Source organism: Aquarana catesbeiana, linkage group LG08, assembly GCF_042186555.1.
Source record: "Aquarana catesbeiana isolate 2022-GZ linkage group LG08, ASM4218655v1, whole genome shotgun sequence".
In the NCBI taxonomy this organism is placed as follows: domain Eukaryota; kingdom Metazoa; phylum Chordata; class Amphibia; order Anura; family Ranidae; genus Aquarana; species Aquarana catesbeiana.
This window is the reverse complement of record NC_133331.1, coordinates 139245125-139264173: the sequence shown is the minus strand read 5'-3', so window position 1 is coordinate 139264173 and position 19049 is coordinate 139245125. Positions and strand designations below refer to the sequence as shown.

At 41.2% G+C, this 19049-nt stretch overlaps 1 protein-coding gene and 1 pseudogene across 1 annotated transcript in view; one reads left to right on the top strand and one right to left on the bottom strand.

Moving 5' to 3' along the window:
• Positions 1–19049, bottom strand: part of PKD2L1 (polycystin 2 like 1, transient receptor potential cation channel) — a 156379-nt gene that overhangs the window by 16054 nt on the left and 121276 nt on the right. The window contains exon 13 of the mRNA XM_073596448.1: positions 18823–18959. Within this exon, the coding sequence (XP_073452549.1) occupies positions 18823–18959 (137 nt within the window). The remainder of the gene's footprint in view (positions 1–18822; positions 18960–19049) is intronic.
• Positions 4262–4380, top strand: LOC141106952 (5S ribosomal RNA; annotated as a pseudogene).

The following is a 19049-nucleotide window of genomic DNA, read 5'->3' as shown; positions in this document are numbered from 1 at the left end:
CATTACCCATTCAAGTGAATGAGGCTGCTATGCAAGTGCTCTGCAATCTTGTGGAGTACAGTGAGGGGTTAAAGCAGGCAGTGAGGAGGCGCTGTATCATCTCCTCACCATCTGCAATAAGCCCTTAGACCTTACAAAGGTATGCAGTTGCGGGTCATTTGCAGAGTGGCCCTATTTACTAGACTGAGTCACGATTAGTGAGTGGTAGTGCCCACTGAAAGCACCGTCCACATCCGTACCGACATGGTCCACTGCCCTACCAAGTCCAATGACACTGTCCACACAACATCCACTGCTCTACTGATACTGTCCACTGCTTTACTGACATTAACCTGTGCCCTATTGATACTGTCTACTGCTCTAATGACAGGGCCCACTGCCCTACTGACTCTGTCCACACACCGTCCACTGCCCTACTGACACTATCCACTGCTCTACTGACTGACACTGTCCACTTTTAAAGTAGGGTCAATTTATATTTCTTTAACCACTTCCCGCCCAAGGTATGTCCAGGGACGTCCTTTACTTTGCGGGGGTATGTCTGAATGATGCCTGCAGCTACAAACATCATTCAGATATCATCTTTTAGTGCTGGCGATTCCCTACACCATAAGAATGATTATAGCGGCTATTCCACTGCTTGATCATTCTTTCTGTTTGAAAAATTGCTGCGCAAATACTTTGCGAGATACACAGTTGCAACAACCACCATTGTATTCTCTAGGGTCTTTGCTAAAAAAACATATATAATGTTTGAGGTTCTATGTAATTTTCTAGCAAAAAAAATATGAATCTTACATGTAAGAGAGAAATGTCAGAATTGGCCTGGATGAGAAGTGATTAATCGTACATCACAGGACACAGAGCCATAGTAATTACTATGTGGGTTATAGTCCACCTTCAGGTGCTGTACACTGGCACACCCTAAACAGGAAGTTGCCTCCCTATATAACCCTCCCATACCGGGAGCATCTCAGTTTTTTCGCCAGTGTCTAAGGTGTTAATCACGAGTGAAGATGTGCTGTGCTGAGCTCCACTGGAGCAATCCTTGCTGGGGCTAGCTATGCAGCCGGATCCATTCAAAGTGTCTTTTTTGGGCCAAATTGAATGGTACCCAGGCCTCGTGTCCGAAGAAACAAAGTCTTTGCTTGTAAACGCTTCTCTTTTTAGAGAACTGGACCCCGGGATCCAGTGCTTTGGTATTTTAAGCCATAAAGTTTTACTGGCGGGGTGCTATTACAGGTTCAGGATTGTGGGTTCCCAGAGGGTCCCCGGTTACTGAAGGTTTGTTAACGGAACCCACCGTGAAGGGTGAAGATTGGGTCTGTTGGTTTTACCACAATAAACCCTGCGGCGGGAAAGGTAAGTGGAGTTTTTCTAAGGAACTTTTAAATTTTTTTATGAAATGTCTCCTTTAAAAAGGTAAATGTTGTCATGCCTAAGTGTCACCACTGGGGAGCATGTACCTTCTCATGCTTTCCTCAGAGATCACGCTGTGTCACAGAAGCAGCAGGCTTTTTTCCTCCGGCTAGTAGGCAGACCTCCGGTAAGTCTGGAGGGGTTTTGCTTCCACCAGACACCCCCACCTGGGCTGAACTCTCCCCCTCTTCATGGGGCCGTTTTCTTTCACCACCCCTAGCACGACGTCGGCTTTCAGGACTCCTCCACTCCATCCCTCCCTCACACACAAGCCGATCCCGTCGGGAAAACTGTTTTTTGAAAGAGAAAGGAGGGCGGCGCAATGCGACGGAGGGGGCGGGGCTTAACGCGGTGTTGGCGTCCTCCAACGCGGGAGTGTGTTAAGAAAAAAAAAACTCAATTTGTGCTGGCTGCAAAAATTGTTGGAGGGACACAAGAGCAAAGAGGGGCATGAAAGAGGTTGGTGACACAGGCATTTTGACACATTTACTATTTGCATCAGACTGAGCATTAATAGCAGCGGCAGTGGCTGACTATTGCTCAAGCAGTGGATGCGATTTCTTCTGGTAGTACCTCTGCTTTGTGCATCGGGCTAAGGTCAGAAGGGTGGGTTGAAACACCCCCAAAAAAGAGCTAAAAGGGTCTCCCTTAAGCTCTGGAAAGCCTACTCATCTCTACAAATGGCATCCTACCCTGAGAGGGGGTGGCTGGTCAGAGTGAGCATCGGAGCCATAAAATGTTTGCAGTTGTTTTCAACACTGCAGCCCCTATTTATGTTATTAAAAAGTTCTTTTTTCCTCAGCCAGGATAGGATTGAAAAAAAAGGTTAGCAGCTTTAATCGCATCCCAGTGTGGGACTAAATGCGACAGGTTCTCTTCCATTACCAAGGACCCTCAAACTGAGGAACTAGGAGAAGATGAATTCCCTCAGGGGACCGTGGTGAGACTGATGACTCCTCTTCTGAGGTGTCAAATGCAGGAGGATCAGCTTTCACAATGTGTAAGATTGATGGTGCAATTTCTTGCTGAATAGTCCGTTCCACATTTATGTACCCTTAACTGAGTGTTTGGGTTCGCTAAAGTCTCCTCAAGCTGTGCATGCCTTTTCTGTCCATTCATTGCTGGAAACGTTTTCTTTGTATCTGAGTGGATCACCCAGATAAGCATTTTATTCCCTCCTAAAAAGTTTTCACACTTTATCCTATGGTGGAGAAAATTCACTAAGTAGGGTATACCAGCAAATAACGCTGCTATATGCTCTGTGAATAAGAGTTTGACTTGTCCGGCAGACAATGCTCAAATGCTTAGGGATCCAACGGATAAAAAGTTGGAATTCCTATTTAAAAAAAAAAAACACTTTTTTCTCTGGCAGATTGAGTGTCTCAGCCTGCGCTGACAGTAATTGGTTAATTGTTGAGAGACCAGTTTAAACAGGTGTTCAAGGTTATCCTGCTCAGCAGGCCCAGGATCTGGCAGCTTTATGTTTGCAATGGTTGCTATGAGAGATTCTATCCTTCAGGCCTTGCGCCCTTCGCTAAGCGCCATGCAAGAAGCTCCTGGCTAGTCTTCCTTTTTGCGGTGAAACAGCTATTTGGGGATGTTTTGGATAATACATCCAAAGAAATTCTAGTGGAAAAAGTACCCCTTTTGCCATTTAAGAAAAGGAGTAAATGTATTTTCGTTTTAAAGTTCCTTCGCCTGTGCCAGGGGCATCAGCCTCCAGGCAGTCACGACGGCTTCCACCGTCAGGTTCAAAAGGTAATCCTCAGAATTAACCCCAGGGATAAAAGAGGTCTTGGGGGAGAAAACCTACAAGATACTGAATCCTCCCTATGAGGAGGCGCCCCCCACTCACTTGAATTCTTCTGCAGTTCTCAAGGAGCTGGCAGGAAAAGTGTCGAGACGAATGGGGGACTTCCTCAATAGCTCCAAGGTACAAACTAGAGTTCTAAGAGTTCCCGTCTCCTCATTTTCTCAGATCAAACGTTCCTAAGGATCCAGAGAAAACGAAGTCTTTCTCTCAAGCATTGGACCATCTTTTGGCAAAAAGTGATCATGGTAGTCCCCATGTAAGAGCAAAGGTTGGGGTTTGGTTCAAACCTCTTTTTCACAGTGCCAAATCCGAATGGACATTCTGGATCTCAAAAATCTAATTTCAATTCCTGAATATAACCACTCTTTTTTTGCATGGAGTCAATCCAATCAGTTATCTCCATCCTACAAGGAGGAGAACTTCTGGCGTCAATCGACATCAAAGATGCATGCCTCCATATGCTTATTTCCTCGCTCACTAGTAATATCTACTTTTCAAGGTGGAAAATCTTCATTTTCAGTGTGTAGCTCTGCTTTTCAGTCTAGCTACTGCACCTTGAGTGTTTACAAAAGTTCTGGCCCCTCTTCTAGCCAGATTAAGGGCCCAAGGTATAACGATTATGGTTTACCTAGACGATCTGTTCTTCATAGACCAGTCGGTAGCCCGCTTAGACCAAAGTATGGTCACCATATTCAACTACCTGGAATAACTATTTCGGATTCTCAACCTAGAAGAAATCTTCTTTAAAACCATGAAGAAGGCTAAAATACTTGGGTCTGATCATAGACACACCCAGAAAAGGGTATTCTTGCCCCAGGCAAAGATCAGCGCCATAAAGGAGCTGATTCAGGTGGTCGAAGGAAGATGAATTCTTCTATTCAGCTTTGCATGAGGTTGTTGGGAAAGATGGTGGCTTCATTCAAGGCTGTTCCTTATGCTCAGTTTCATTCGAGACTGCTGCAAAACAGTATCCTATCGGCTTGGAACAAAGTGTTCAAGCTCTAGATTCCCAATGTGTCTGACTCCAAAGCCTACGGCCACATCACCCTGAAAGCGCCCAATCTCATTGGATCTTGGAGGCTAAGCAGGGTCAGGCCTGGTTAGTGCCTGGATGGGAGACCGCCTGAAAATACCAGGTGCTGTAGGCTGGGTGCACCAGAGACTCAGTTTATGGTTGATAACCAAAAATCTGCAAAGGGGAAAATCCTTCCTTCAGTTACCTGGGAAATGGTAACAACATATGCCAACCTTTTTTTGGGTTGGGGAGCAGTCCTGGAAGAGGCAACTGTCCAAGAGAAGTGGCCCAGATCAGAAAGGGCCTTGCCCATTAACATTCTAGAAATTCAGGCAGAGCACTTGGTCCTGAGGGCCTGAACGTTCAGTTTACGGAATTGTCCTGCCAGGATTCAATCCAACAATACCACAGCAATGGCCTATATTAATCACCAAGGGGGCACAAGAAGTTGTGCGGCCCAGAGAAAGGTGAATCATATCCTATCTTGGGCAGAAAATAATGTACTTTGCCTATCGGCAGTCTTCATTGTAGGAATAAAAAATTGGCAGGCGGACTACTTGAGTCGCCAGCAGTTTTTCCCGGGAGAATGATTCCTTCACCCCGATATCTTCCTGTCAATATGTCAATGATGGGGGATCCCAGGCCTAGATCTGTTTGCGTCCAGGTTCAACAAAGAAACCGACAACTTTGTGTCAAGAACAAAGGATCCACTAGCATACGGAACAAATGCCTTGCTATTCCCGTGGAATCGGTTCTCACTGAGTTATGCATTCCCTCCTATTCTGCCTGCGTCCAAGACTTCTTTGCAGGATCAAGCAGGTAGGGAAGTCGGTGATTCTTGTGGCCCCCAGCGGGGCCCAGGTAATCTTGGTATGCAGAGATCATAAAGATGGCAGTAGGGGACTCATGGACCCAACCGCCACGGCCAGACCTTCTCTTGCAAGGTCCGGTATTCCATCCTACATCAGGGTTGCCAGCCTCAATAAAACCAGGGACAATATGTAAAAATCTGTTTTTTTTAAAATCCCAAGATTATAGCTGCCCCGCCTCTCCAGTACCTTTTCAGTGTGTGTATGTGTATTCTGTGTGTGTATACTGCATGTGTGTGTGTGTATATTGTGTGGCCCCATAATCTATTGCCTGGGGGCCCCATAATCTCCTATTTCCTGGGGGCCCCATAATCTCCTATTGGCCAGGGGCCCCATAATCTCCTATTGCCCGGGGGCCCAATAATCTTCTCCTATTGCCCGGGGGCCCCATAATCTCCTATTGCCCGGGGGCCCCATGAGTTGTCAGTCCGCCCCTGGCTGCAAGAAGAGTATCAGAATTGGCTGTTCTTTCTTGTAAAGAGCCATATTATTATTGTTTTCAAGGATAAGGTAGTATTGCGTCCTCATCCTAACTTTTTACCTAAGGTTGTATCAGGTTTTTATCCACCAGGATAAACCAGGATATTGTTCTACCTTCATTTTTTTCCAGAACCTGGTCTATGGAAGAAAAATCACTACATTCTCTTGATGTGGTGAGATCAACCAAAGTCTACTTAAAGGCGACTGCTCAGATTCGGAAAATGGATGTTTTGTTCGTGTTGCCTGAAGGTCCTAAAAGAGGACAGGCAGCATCGAAATCTATTATTTCTAAATGGATTTGACAAGTAATCGTTCAAGCTTATGGTTTAAAGAGGTAGTTTCTAACCTCTCAAATCAAACTCCTCTAGGACTGTTAGTGCTTCGTGGGCAGTGCATCACCAAGCCTCCATGGCTCAAATCTGCAAGGCCGCAACTTGGTCTTCCATCCATACATTTACCAGATTCTATCAGGTGGATGTGAAAAGACATGAGGATGTCGCCTTTGGGTTCAGTGTACTGCAGGCAGCAGTATAAGTCCTCTAAACTAATGGTGCCCTACTTTTGTTGTGTCTCCCTCCCCTCAGTTGGCATTGCTCTGGGACATCCCACATAGTAATTACTATGGCTCTGTGTCCCGTGATGTACGATTAAAGAAAATAGGATTTTTATAACAGCTTACCTGTAAAATCCTTTTCTTTTGAAGTACATCACGGGACACAGAGGTCCCGCCCCTCTTTCTAGTATACACGTGTATTGCTTTGCTACAAAACTGAGATACTCCCGGTATGGGAGGGGTTATATAGGGAGGCAACTTCCTGTTTAGGGTGTGCCAGTGTCCAGCACCTGAAGGTGGAATATAACCCACATAGTAATTACTATGGCTGTGTCCCGTGATGTACTTAAAGCGGGGGTTCACCCACACCGCCAAAAAAAAAAAATATTAAAAGCCAGCAGCTACAAATACTGCAGCTGCTGACTTTTAATACATGGCCACTTACCTGTTTCAGGGTCCAGCGATGTCGGCAGGGGATGCTGAGAACCCGCTCGGGTGAGGGAATCAGGAAGCGAAGCGTTGCGGCTTCACTTCCCGGTTCCCTACTGCGCATGCACGAGTCGCGCTGCGCATCCCAAGTGGTCCCCGCTCTCTCCTGGGAGCTGTGTGTTCCCAGCAGACAGCGCGGTGGGGACGGGAAGTGGCGTAGACTCCCATGGGAGTCTATGCCGGAAGTGGGTGCAAATACCTGTCTTAGACAGGTATCTGCACCCCCCTCCCCCCTGAAAGGTGCCAAATGTGACACCGGAGGGGGGGAGGGTTCCGAAAAGCGGAAGTTCCATTTTTGTGTGGAACTCCGCTTTAAAAAAAAAAGGATTTTACAGGTAAGCTGTTATAAAAATCCTATTTTTTTACAGCGGCATTTGTTTTGTTATATGTTTCTAAGATTTTCCTTATATTTAGTTAGGCCCTGCTAGTTAATTCCTTAAAAAAAAGAGTGCCAAACCATGGTGATATTTGAGCTCTTTCATGTAGTTCAAGTAGATCTCCACTTCTCAATGGTTGCCTACCCCTGAGAGAAGCTCACTGACAATGTATGCATTGGAAAAGCATGTAACTGCAGAGGTGGGTGGTAGCAATCTACTGGAGGGGGAGGGAAAGTGCAGGGTGTGTGTAAGATGAGGTCAGCTTGTGAAGTACTTCCTTGTAATGTTTTTTCCATCCCAAATACCAAATTTCAGGACAGGTAATAGAGGAGTTTTCTATAGGAGGCTAAGGTAAGGCCTGTCCTAACAGACAGAAAAAGCTTTTTCGTTTCTGCAACAGAGGTACATTAATATCAAAACATAAAGCAAAAAAAATAGCTCATCCTTATGGAAAAAAGTCTATAGATGAATTTAGCTGCTGCTATAATAAATAGATACTCAAAACACAAAGCTATAGAAGTTCATAAATACAATTCATAGGCTAAAGCAGTGCTTAGGATGATAGATATCAACGTCCAATAGTGGTGATATGCCCTCTGAAGAGTGAGTCTAAAGCACTTATGGTGTTCCTAAAAAGTATTCATATAGTGTCTTGTCAGATAGATGATAACCTTCACTGCACCACGTGAGACCGCACCCCTCAAATTGCACACTCACTGGAACGGTATAATAAAACCGCCTTGTTTTAAAGATGGATCTTTGACATATAGCAAGAGAGCGTACTTAAATTCCTTAATCAGCAATCATAAGGGGTTACCACATCCCACACGATAGGTCTAGTTACTCAGAGCAGGATATCCACTTGTTGACTCTTTAGGTCAAATCATAGGAAAAAAAGGGGAATTCTCATACCGTAAACCAGTTTAAAATTTTATTCCCATCAAAGGTCCCCCCTTTAAAGATATATGCTTACACAAAGTTCAATATAAAATAGCATCTCATGATAGCAATAATCTGGAATGTACATCTTACAACGATACTCGCTCACCGCCCGAAGGAGCGCTCATCCACGGTTATTCCTAGGTGGAGATCGTCAGAAGCTGACCGTTTCAAGCAAGCCGCCTGGTCACGCCTATTGTTATAAGCTGTACATTCCAGATGTAAAAAAAAAAAAATATAAAAAAAGAAAACTAAAGCGCTGATGTGTATTCTCTATAAAATAACAAAACACCTAAAAAAAAAAATGTGTAAGCTGCAACCAACCAATTAGTGCTGTAACACCTATTGCTATAAATCAATATAAAATGTATGGTGCGCTTATCAAACTATCCCCATCTGCTGGAGTGGTGCTTATATATAAAATCCTAAACCATAAATATACCCTGATATCATAATCTGTAAAGTAAATAAGTGCAAATAAATAATCAATCAATAAAGTGAATAAATGCAAAAGAATGCATCAAAAAACATATACCCTGATATCACAATCAGTAAAGTGAATAGGTGCAAATAAATATATCAATCAATAAAGTGAATAAATGCAAATAGATGCATCAAAAAACATATAAGGGAACACACATCCCTAGATATATGTAGAGGAAGGTAAAAAAAAAAAAAAAGCAATAAATAGTGTCTGTTTGTGTTAATCCAGCTGGGGTCTAATGCCGCGTACACACGGTCGGACTTTTCGTCTACAAAAGTCCAACGGACGCTGACGGACTAAAGGTGGCTGGTAATCCGATCGTGTGTGGGCTTCTCCGGACTTTCAACGGACTTTTTTAGCCTCAAATCCGACGGACTTTAGATTTGAAGCATGCTTCAAATCTTTACGTCGTAAGTACGACGGACCCCGAAGTCCGCTCGTCTGTATGCTAGTCCGACGGACAAAAAAACGACGCATGCTCATAAGCAAAAACTAAACGGAAGCACTCGGTCTAGTAAAACTAGTGTTCGTATTGTAGGTAGCACATTCATCACGCTGCAAAATCTGTGATCGTTCAATGCAGCGCATTTTATTTCTTCTTTACGAAGGCTCTAAAGAACGAAGGTGTTTTGCTGTTCATAATCAGAGTTCTCCCAAACTGATTTCTGGATTCTTTTTCTCTTTGATCTCATGAATGATATAGTATGCCTTTTTAAAACAATGTTTCCATACTAATAATACTTTTTCCCCTTTTTATTTTTATTTTTTTTATTTTTTTATTTTTTTTAGGTTTGTAAAGTTAACACAAAGAACCCATTATTTTTTTTTTTTTTTTTTATAGTGTTTATTTTTTAGTTTTTAGATAAAGTTAACCCAAAGCACCGTTTTTGGTTACGTAATTTTTTGGATTTTCAAGACTTACCACTTGAACATTATTAACATTAGTAATGTATTTTTGGTGTGTTTTTTTTCAAACTCAATGAGATTGTTGTCCCTTGTTAATTTAACATTGTGTGTAAAATCAATGATTTCAAAGAAAACACATAAAGTCTTTTGCTAAACTCAAAAAATATCCATTTATTCATGGTCAAAATAAAATAAAGAGGAAGTCAACGCTGGAAAAAGTCGGTGTACCAGAAAATTGGGATCTTGAGGAGTCCATATAAGAGGGAGCACAATCTGGTCCAAGAATCCCAGAGATCAACAGCACCAGCAGATGATCTAGATGTCCCCAGACTGTGGTCCTACAACAGCCTGCGTCTTCTGTCAGACCAGACTGAACCCAGGTCATCATTTTCTTCTCTTCCCTGCAGCCTTTCCTCCACGCTGCCCTGCAGCCTTCCCTGTAGCCTTCTTTTGAGGCTGTGGCTCTGGTGTTTCAGTTGTGGCAGGAGGAGGAGGAGGAGGAGGAGGAGGAGGAGGGGGGGCTGCCTCATGTAGTTGGGTGTTTTGTGTTAGCGTGCCCTGCAGCCCCTTATGGATTGTTTCCCCAAATAGGCGCTCACAAATGAGGCGCTGCTCCCTATTCATCTGAAGAAGCCTGCTGGCTAAGTAGCAGCCATAGGATTCTTCCGCTTCAGGGGGGCTCCTTAAAAAACGGGTGGCCTCTTGCATGAGGCGCAGGGATGCGTCCTGTGTGACCATCCCCTTCCTGGCCCTTTTTTTGGGAAGGTGGAGGGGAGGCACTTGGGATTCGGTCAGGCTCCTACTGGGCCCAGCCACCTCACTTGGCCCAGCCACCTCACTTGGCCCAGCCACCTCACTGGGAGCAGCCACCTCACTGGGAGCAGCCACCTCCTGCCTGACACTGGGCCCAGCCTCCTCCAGGATGATGGTGAATCCGGCCTCCTCCAGGCTGTCCATGGGCCTGGTCTCCTCCTGCCTGCCACTTTCCCCCCATTCCTCCTGGATGGACTCATCCTGTGTATAAAAAAAGGACAATAGTTTGAGTATATTTTTTTGGGTTCATCAATGACACACAGTTTGCTTCTCATGAATAGCAAATTCAATGTGAATACTTCTCTTTAATAAAAGAGTCTAATCAGACACCATAATTATTTCAAGCAGGTGCCAAACATATTTAGCCACTACTGTCAATTGATATGTATACCCAATTTTGAGTGCCAAATTATTTTAGACAATTATAACATCCAGTTAACATCATTAATATTAGTACAGTAAATATTTGTTAAAATAATTTACCTGACTCCAGATGGTCATATCTGGTTCATCCAGGATGGAAGACCCAGCTTGCTCCTCATCAGCCTCTGCTGGGGTGGAGGGAAGGGTGGAGGGAAGGGTGGAGGGAAGGGTTGAAAGTGATGGCCTGGCTTCATTCTGGTCATCCAGAAAACGGAGTTGATTGTAGTACCACAGCCTGGGTACATAAACATCATCTGCTGATGCTCCTGATCTCCTTGATTCCTGGATCTTCTTATGCTCCCTCTTATACATGTTCCTCAAGCCCCCAATTTTCTTGAGCAATGTCTCCATTGTTGCTTCCGGGATGGTCGCCTGGACAAAGGCCAGAAGTCTCTCCAGCGTTGACTTCCTCACATGCTTAGCATAATACTGAGGGTGTTTCACCTCCCACAAATTCCTCATCTCTCGATATTTGGAAATAAAAGATGTAAGGAACTCTGGATCCTTAAATAGGGGATTCATTATATCTGGAAAAGATGAAGTCACAAGACAAAAAACACTTTTATTATAGGTTTCGGCTAACCCCTCATCATCTTCTCCCTATGTAGGCCTCATCAATCTATCAAGCCATATAGGCCGCTTGCTACAAAGTCATGACCATAAAAACCAAAAAAAAAAAAAAAAAAAAAGAATATATCTAAAATTACCTTCGTTTTGTTACGTCCAGGTCCACTATCACCTACCACAGAACGTACGTACGACACGTGCGCAAGGCCCCTCTTTATACACTACGCATGTGTGAAACTCCGCCTGCGTCGCCCGCCCCTGACGTTCGAAATTAACTCATGTTCTCCGCCCCCTAATTCGACGCACAGAACGTACGTACGACACGTGCGCAAGGCCCCTCTTTATACACTACGCATGTGTGAAACTCCGCCTGCGTCGCCCGCCCCTGACGTTCGAAATTAACTCATGTTCTCCGCCCCCTAATTCGACGCACAGAACGTACGTACGACACGTGCGCAAGGCCCCTCTTTATACACTACGCATGTGTGAAACTCCGCCTGCGTCGCCCGCCCCTGACGTTCGATTTTAACTCATGTTCTCCGCCCATTTTTTGTTACGGCGCGTAGTGGAGTTAAAGAATGGCGGAGACACCTGAAATGTTGACGACCTCAGGTAGTGGAGACAGCCCGGAGGCTGGAACGTCAACAAAATCTGTGAGGCCTAGATTTAAGGCCTCTAATATGAGTTTTAAAGAGATGGTGGAGATGGTGGCCATTCTTCACAAAGACGACTATGATGGGAAGTATGGGCCGTACGCACGGCCAAATTTGCGCAAGGTCAAAATAATGGCGAAGGTGGTGGAAACTTTGCAGGCATCTTTTGGGGTCCAGCGCTCCAAAGACCAACTGCGAAAAAGATGGTCTGACCTGAAACTCAGGGAGCCGGATCAATACCGACGTATCCGGAAAGTTCTTAAAAAAAGTAAGTACTTGTCGTGTTTTTATCTTGTGTTTATTACCTTGTATATTGCTCCATGTGCTTTTCCTTCCTATCCGATTTTTGTTTTCATCGTTTTAAACGATCTTTTAAGAAACCTCGTTAGTTACATATCTATAGATATATATCTATATATACATATACACATATATATACATGTGTATATATATATATATATATATATATATATATATATATATATATATATATATACACACATATATATATATACACACACATATATATATATATATATATATATATATATATACACACATATATACACATATATATATATATACACACACACATATATATATATATATATATATATATATATATATATATATATATATATATATATATATATATATATATATATATATATGTGTGTGTGTGTATATATATATATATATATATATATATGTGTATATATATATATATATATATATATACACATACATATATATATATATATATATAACTATATATATATATATACACACACATATATATATACACATACATATATACATATATATATACACATACATATATATATATATATATAACTATATATAAATATATATAAATATATATATATAAATATATATATATATATCTAACTATATATATATATATATATATATATATATATATATATATATAAATATATATAAACGAGAGAGAGAGAGAGAGAGAGAGAGAGAGAGAGAGAGAGAGAGAGAGAGAAATATATATATATAGAGAGAGAGAAATATAGAGATAGGTAGATAGATAGATATAGAAATTTAAAACATTCTTTTGGAAGATTTGAAGTTATCTTAATTTTTTGGCTTTACATTTAGTTAGATAGTTTGAGATTTTGTTCCAGATATAGAGAGAGATCAAAAGATTAGTAACTATATTTTGAGATATTGATATCTATCTATCCGATATGTCTTTCTAATTTTAAATATTGAGGTAAAATAGGAACTCTACACAAACCACTTCATTACAAATGTTGGAAAATTACTATGTACTAAAATATCTGTGTGCTAATTAGATTAAAATAATTTTTTGTTTCACATAGGGGAAAAATCACTCAGCCAACCCAAAGCAAAACATGATTGGGAAATAAGCCCAAGTCCCATTGAGGATGTGGAGGAAGGAGAGGTGGGCGACATGGGCACCCCACCAGGTCAGTGTCTGACACACCAGCTTACGGTAATCTATGCATGGCTGCCTTTTATTTTATGTAATTTTTCTACTCTATTTTAGGTGATCTGGTTGTGCTGGAGTCAAGCAACAGCGCCACCCCCGAGGATGTTAATGAACTTTGCGACATGGGCACCCCACCAGGTCAGTGTCTGAGACACCAGCTTTATGGTAAGGTAAACTTATGTGTGCATATTTCTAAACATATTTTTTTTTTCATTCCACTTTAGGTCCAACTGACTATTTTACCCCAGACAGTGCCCAACGGCTAATTGCTCAAATCATGGCCTGGAATGGGGAGATCGATCAAATGCGGAATCGGCTGGATCGTATGCAGCAGGAAATGAAGGACATGATTGATGTTTTGGGTCGAATCTAAATGCCCTTTTTTAAACCCCAAAACATCAATCATGTCCTTCATTTCCTGTTTTGCTGACCCCATTCTGGGCCTTCTCTTTTTTGTTTTGGCCAGAACATAAATGGCTGTTTAAGCTAATGTAAAAAAGGAGGGCTGTTTCTTGTAAATACCTCACAAATCCACAAAAAATTAAAAATTGATTTTCAAAAAAACACAAAAAAAAAAAAAAAAAAAAAAAATTGATTTAAAAAAACCAAAAAAAATAAAAAAATAGATTTTAAAAAACCCAAAAAAATTAAAAACTTGATTTTAAAAAACCCAAAAAAATTAAAAACTTGATTTTAAAAAACCAAAAAAAATAAAAAACTTGATTTAAAAAAACCAAAAAAAAAAAAAAATTGATTTCAAAAAACCAAAAAAAAGAAAAAACTTGATTTTAAAAAAACAAAAAAAAGAAAAAACTTGATTTTAAAAAAACAAAAAAAAGCAAAAACTTGATTTTAAAAAAACAAAAAAAAGAAAAAACTTGATTTTAAAAAAACAAAAAAAAGAAAAAACTTGATTTTAAAAAAACAAAAAAAAAAAAAAATTGATTTTAAAAAACCAAAAAAAAATAAAAAACATGATTAAAAAAAAAAAAAAAAATTAAAAAACACTTGATTTTAAAAAACCAAAAAAACAAAAATAGACAAACTTTATTCAAAAAAAATAATAAAAACAAAAATAACTTGCTAAAAAAATAAAAACATAAACACAAAAATTGCTTTAAAAACCAAAAAAAAAAAAAAACACAAAACAAAACTTGATTTTCCCAAAACCAAAAAAAAAGCCTGTTTGTGAAAATCAAAAAGCCAAAAATAATTTTTTGTGGATTTAGGTATAAATATTTAGATATAATTATATTTTGCTACATTATTAAGATATCATTCTATTTTTGTCAATGAACATTTTATACTAAATGCAGAACTGAATGCATAACAACCATTAATAAAAACATCTCCTTATAGGAATTAAATAAATGTGTGGTTTGTTATTTCAAGGCTCAGTATCATTTTAGTTATAATTGTAAAAAAGTTGTTTACAGTGGCAATGGAGCTTATTTAGACATTTAAAATTACAATACAGTTGGCACTACAACTGCTCGACCATAACCTAGGAGACAGCCCAAAAGAAAGGCAAGCAATAAATATAATGCAAGATTTCATCAATAATTTTTTTATTGGCAAAAATTATATATCCTGGCCCATTGCAATGGCCCCCCTACCCATAAAATAATTAACATATTGCTGTCTAACTTGACGGGCACTTTGGGGGGCCAAGCCAGTACGGACAGTATCCAGGCCTGTAAGGTTGGCTTCTATTTGTCCGGCCTCAGGCCCAACTGTGCCTATATAATTTGGAGCATGCTTATTTAAAAAGTTGTGCAGAATGCAGCACGATAAAATGATAAAATTAAGTTTGTATTCCGCCAAATTAATGGCTGTTTGAAACAGGCGGAACCGGCTGGCCAGAATTCCAAACGCATTCTCAACCACTCTTCTAGCTCTGGCCAGCCGGTAATTAAAAACCCTCCTCTCCGGGGTGAGTGTTCTTTGGGGGAATGGCCTCATGAGGTGCTTGCTGAGAGCGAAGGCTTCATCGGCAATGAAGACAAAGGGGAGTCCTTCCACGTTATCCTCATCAGGTGGCAATCCCAGGCCACCACTCTGGAGACGCTGGCAGAACTCCGTCTGGGCAAATACTCCTCCATCCGACATCCGGCCATTCTTCCCCACGTCCACATATAAAAAATCATAGTGTGCCGACACCACCGCCATTAAAACAATACTGTGGAACCCCTTATAATTAAAATAATATGACCCCGAATGGGGTGGTGGCACAATGTGGACATGTTTCCCATCTATAGCCCCTCCACAATTGGGAAAGTCCCAACGGCTGGCAAAATGGGATGCCACAGTCTGCCATTCCTGTGGCGTTGAAGGAAACTGGGAAATCAAAAAAGAAAACCAAAATCAATTAATTTGTAAGCTAACATTGCAAGAAAATTAGACAATTAAAAACATTATTCCCCAGCATCAGTATAACATTCAATAATTTAATTCTTCTGGAATAACTAATATGGAAAGGCACACTTATCAGATTGCTCACCCCCTCTGATGGAACATTGATTACATTTTAGGGGGTTGTGAAATCCCTAAAAAAAATTACTTTTAGGACACGCAGGAATTTAGGGACTAAAAAGGCTACAAGACTGCAGTTGTCGCACTCTGCAGGTGCAGTTGCTAACCAGCTTACAGTAAATGAGGTAATGTAAAAAGGCATTCATGTTGCAAGGAGTACACAATCACATGCAAGGGCAATTAATGAAAACACTTTGAGGCTTGCATATGATTTGATGATGGAAATCAGCAGAGCTTCTGCTCATTTACTAAAGCACTGGAACAAATGCACTTGTAGAGTGCACATGCATTTTGCAAAGTGCCACATATATTTGCTTTAGACAAATCAACACCACAGAACATTCCAGCAAATTTTAACGAGGGTGGGGGGGTTGTGAAATCTAGATAATTGCTCATTAGCAGCAAACTATTTGGAGTGAGTTTAGGTGTGGGGGGGGGGGGGGTTGTGAAATCTAGATAATTGCTCATTAGCAGCAAACTATTTGGAGTGAGTTTAGGTGGGGGGGGGGGGTTGTGAAATCTAGATAATTGCTCATTAGCAGCAAACTATTTGGAGTGAGTTTAGGTGGGGGGGGGGGGGGTTGTGAAATCTAGATAATTGCTCATTAGCAGCAAACTAAATACACTCAAACAAAATACATTCCAAATGAGTAGACTAGGTGGATATGTTCCCATCACTTCATGCTCGGAAGGTTATTGAAGGAAAATATACATGCATGACAAAAAATAACAGGAAAAAAATCCAGCATGTGTGAGGATAAAAAGGGGACATTCACACTATATTGCAATGATGGTAAGTAGTGTTTGAAGCAAGAAATACATTATATTATCAAAGATTACATAAAAGAACATGTGATTCTAATAAAAGAAAAATATCTTACCTTAATATAGTCCTTCTGCAGGACCTGTATGATGGCAGAACAGGTCTCTGGGATAATGATCCCCAGAGCCTGGGGGGAGATGCCTGTCGAGAACTTAAGGTCCTGCAGGCTTCTCCCTGTGGCCAAATACCGCAAGGTAGCGACCAGCCTCTGCTCCGGAGTGATGGCTTGCCTCATGCAGGTATCCTGCCTGCTGATATAGGGGGTCAGCAAAGCCAACAAACGGTCAAAAACGGGGTCCGTCATCCGGAGAAAGTTCCTGAAATCCTCAGGATTATTCTCACGGATCTCACGGAGCAAAGGCATGTGACAGAACTGGTCACGCTGAAGCAACCAATTCTTGGTCCATGAACTCCTCCTCGCCCTGTTCATGGACTGGTCTTGGGCTGAAGAATAAACTACAGCACCAAGCACATACAATGCACGAGCTCTACGACGAGTACGTACAGGTAACATGGCTTCAAAACGGTCGGCTGGTCAGAACGCACTAAACAGAACGCACTGAAGAACAGCAAGGCCTGTGAAGAACGACCTGAAAATCAGGAACGAGCGGCCAATAAAACAAAGATTTCTCAATGCCAACTGACCAAACGCACTGAAAAGCAGATACAAACCTCACAAGCACAGACTGAACAACAGTTAAAACGAACTGAAAAATACGAGTCTCACAAGCGCGAATCGTCTCTCACCAAACTTCTACTAACACGAGATAAACACGAGATTAGCAGAAGGAGCCCAAAGGGTGTCGTACGGGCTATTGAACTTCCGTTTTATAGTCTCGTCGGACTTGGTGTACGTCACCGCGTACTAGGCTGTCGTACTTTTGTGTGGTCGTGTGTGGGCAAGTCCGTTCGTAAGAAAGTCTGCCGCAAGTCCGCCGAAGGTACGTCGGAAGTCTGTCGGACAGGCTGTCGGACTTTTGTAGACGAAAAGTCCGACCGTGTGTACGCGGCATAAATGTCCAATCAATTGCTTTTGATGAACTTGCTTGTATTTCAATTCTCACAGATCACGGTTGCATGATGAATTACATTTTCAAAGTGATGATTCACATAAAGATAAAAGAAAAACCATCATTTCGCATTGTTTTTAAATGCTACAAGACTGGGTAAACAATGTAATCCACTCACACATTTGCAGTCGCTTTTGTTATAATGGTCAGACAGCTTCACCGCTCATACAGCTATCACTGTGTTTGCCGAACACTATGCGAAGACGTCACTGACTCCTTCTCCCCACGCATATCATCACATGTCACGTGACTTTCTCACATTCCAGATGATTGCTATCATGAGAGGATTTTAAGGACGCGGTCTTGCTATATGTCAAAGATCCATCTGTATAATTATAACAAGGCGGTTTTATTATACCTTTCCAGTGAGTGTGCATTTTGAGGCGAGCGGTCTCACGTGGTGCAGTGAAGGTTATCATCTATCTGACAAGACACTATATGAATACCTTTTAGGAACACCATTGGTGCTTTGGACTCGCTCCTCAGAGGGCATATCACCATTATTGGATGTTGATATCTATCATCCTAAGCGCTGCTTTAGCCTATGAATTGCATTTATGAACTTCTAGAGCTTTGTGTTTTAAGAGGTACATTATTGGTATACTGGTACATATGGAAGCTAGAATTTAGGGGAAAAAAAAGTGAACGTAGCCTTTAAATTTTAACTCCACCCAGTTTGGTTATGTGAATCATGATTGTAGCAAAGAATCTGCACAAAAACAACCGTGTGTCCCAGTGGAGAGATCTGTTTCCTATTCAGAGTTTCTGGATCCTTCAGTGTGCATTTAGAAAAAACAATGCTGGCAGGTAAGACATACAAAGTCTCTTCGGCACTCTTACCTGCTCAGCGATGTTTTTATTTTTTCCACCGAACATTTGTTCTGCTTTAATACTTCATCTCCGTCCTTGGTTTGGGTCAGTTGCTCATAAAGCATTTCAAGAAGGCAGTCATAATCGGCAACCTGCTTCATTTCTCATGACTAATCTAATTGGTACAATGTAATCTGATTTATACATTAAAATTATGAAGTCAATAAAAATGCATATGAAACCTTGCTTCAATCTGCACATATACTTCCACTGCTAAAAAAGATTAAAGAAAGTGGCATACATGTTGACTTCTTCCTGTGACACCCAGTTGGTTTTGGTAGAAAGGTTATTCTTTATGTCCGATAAGTTGAGCCCTTCAGCCAGAGCCTTGTTGCCATAAGATTTTCCCAGATTTTCAATTTCAGCATTCAGAGCCAGCTAAAACAATACAATAATAAAAAAGTAAAGTTCGCCAGACCCAGAAAATTTGCAAGCACTGTGTTCTTGCCATACAGGGCAAGCATATAC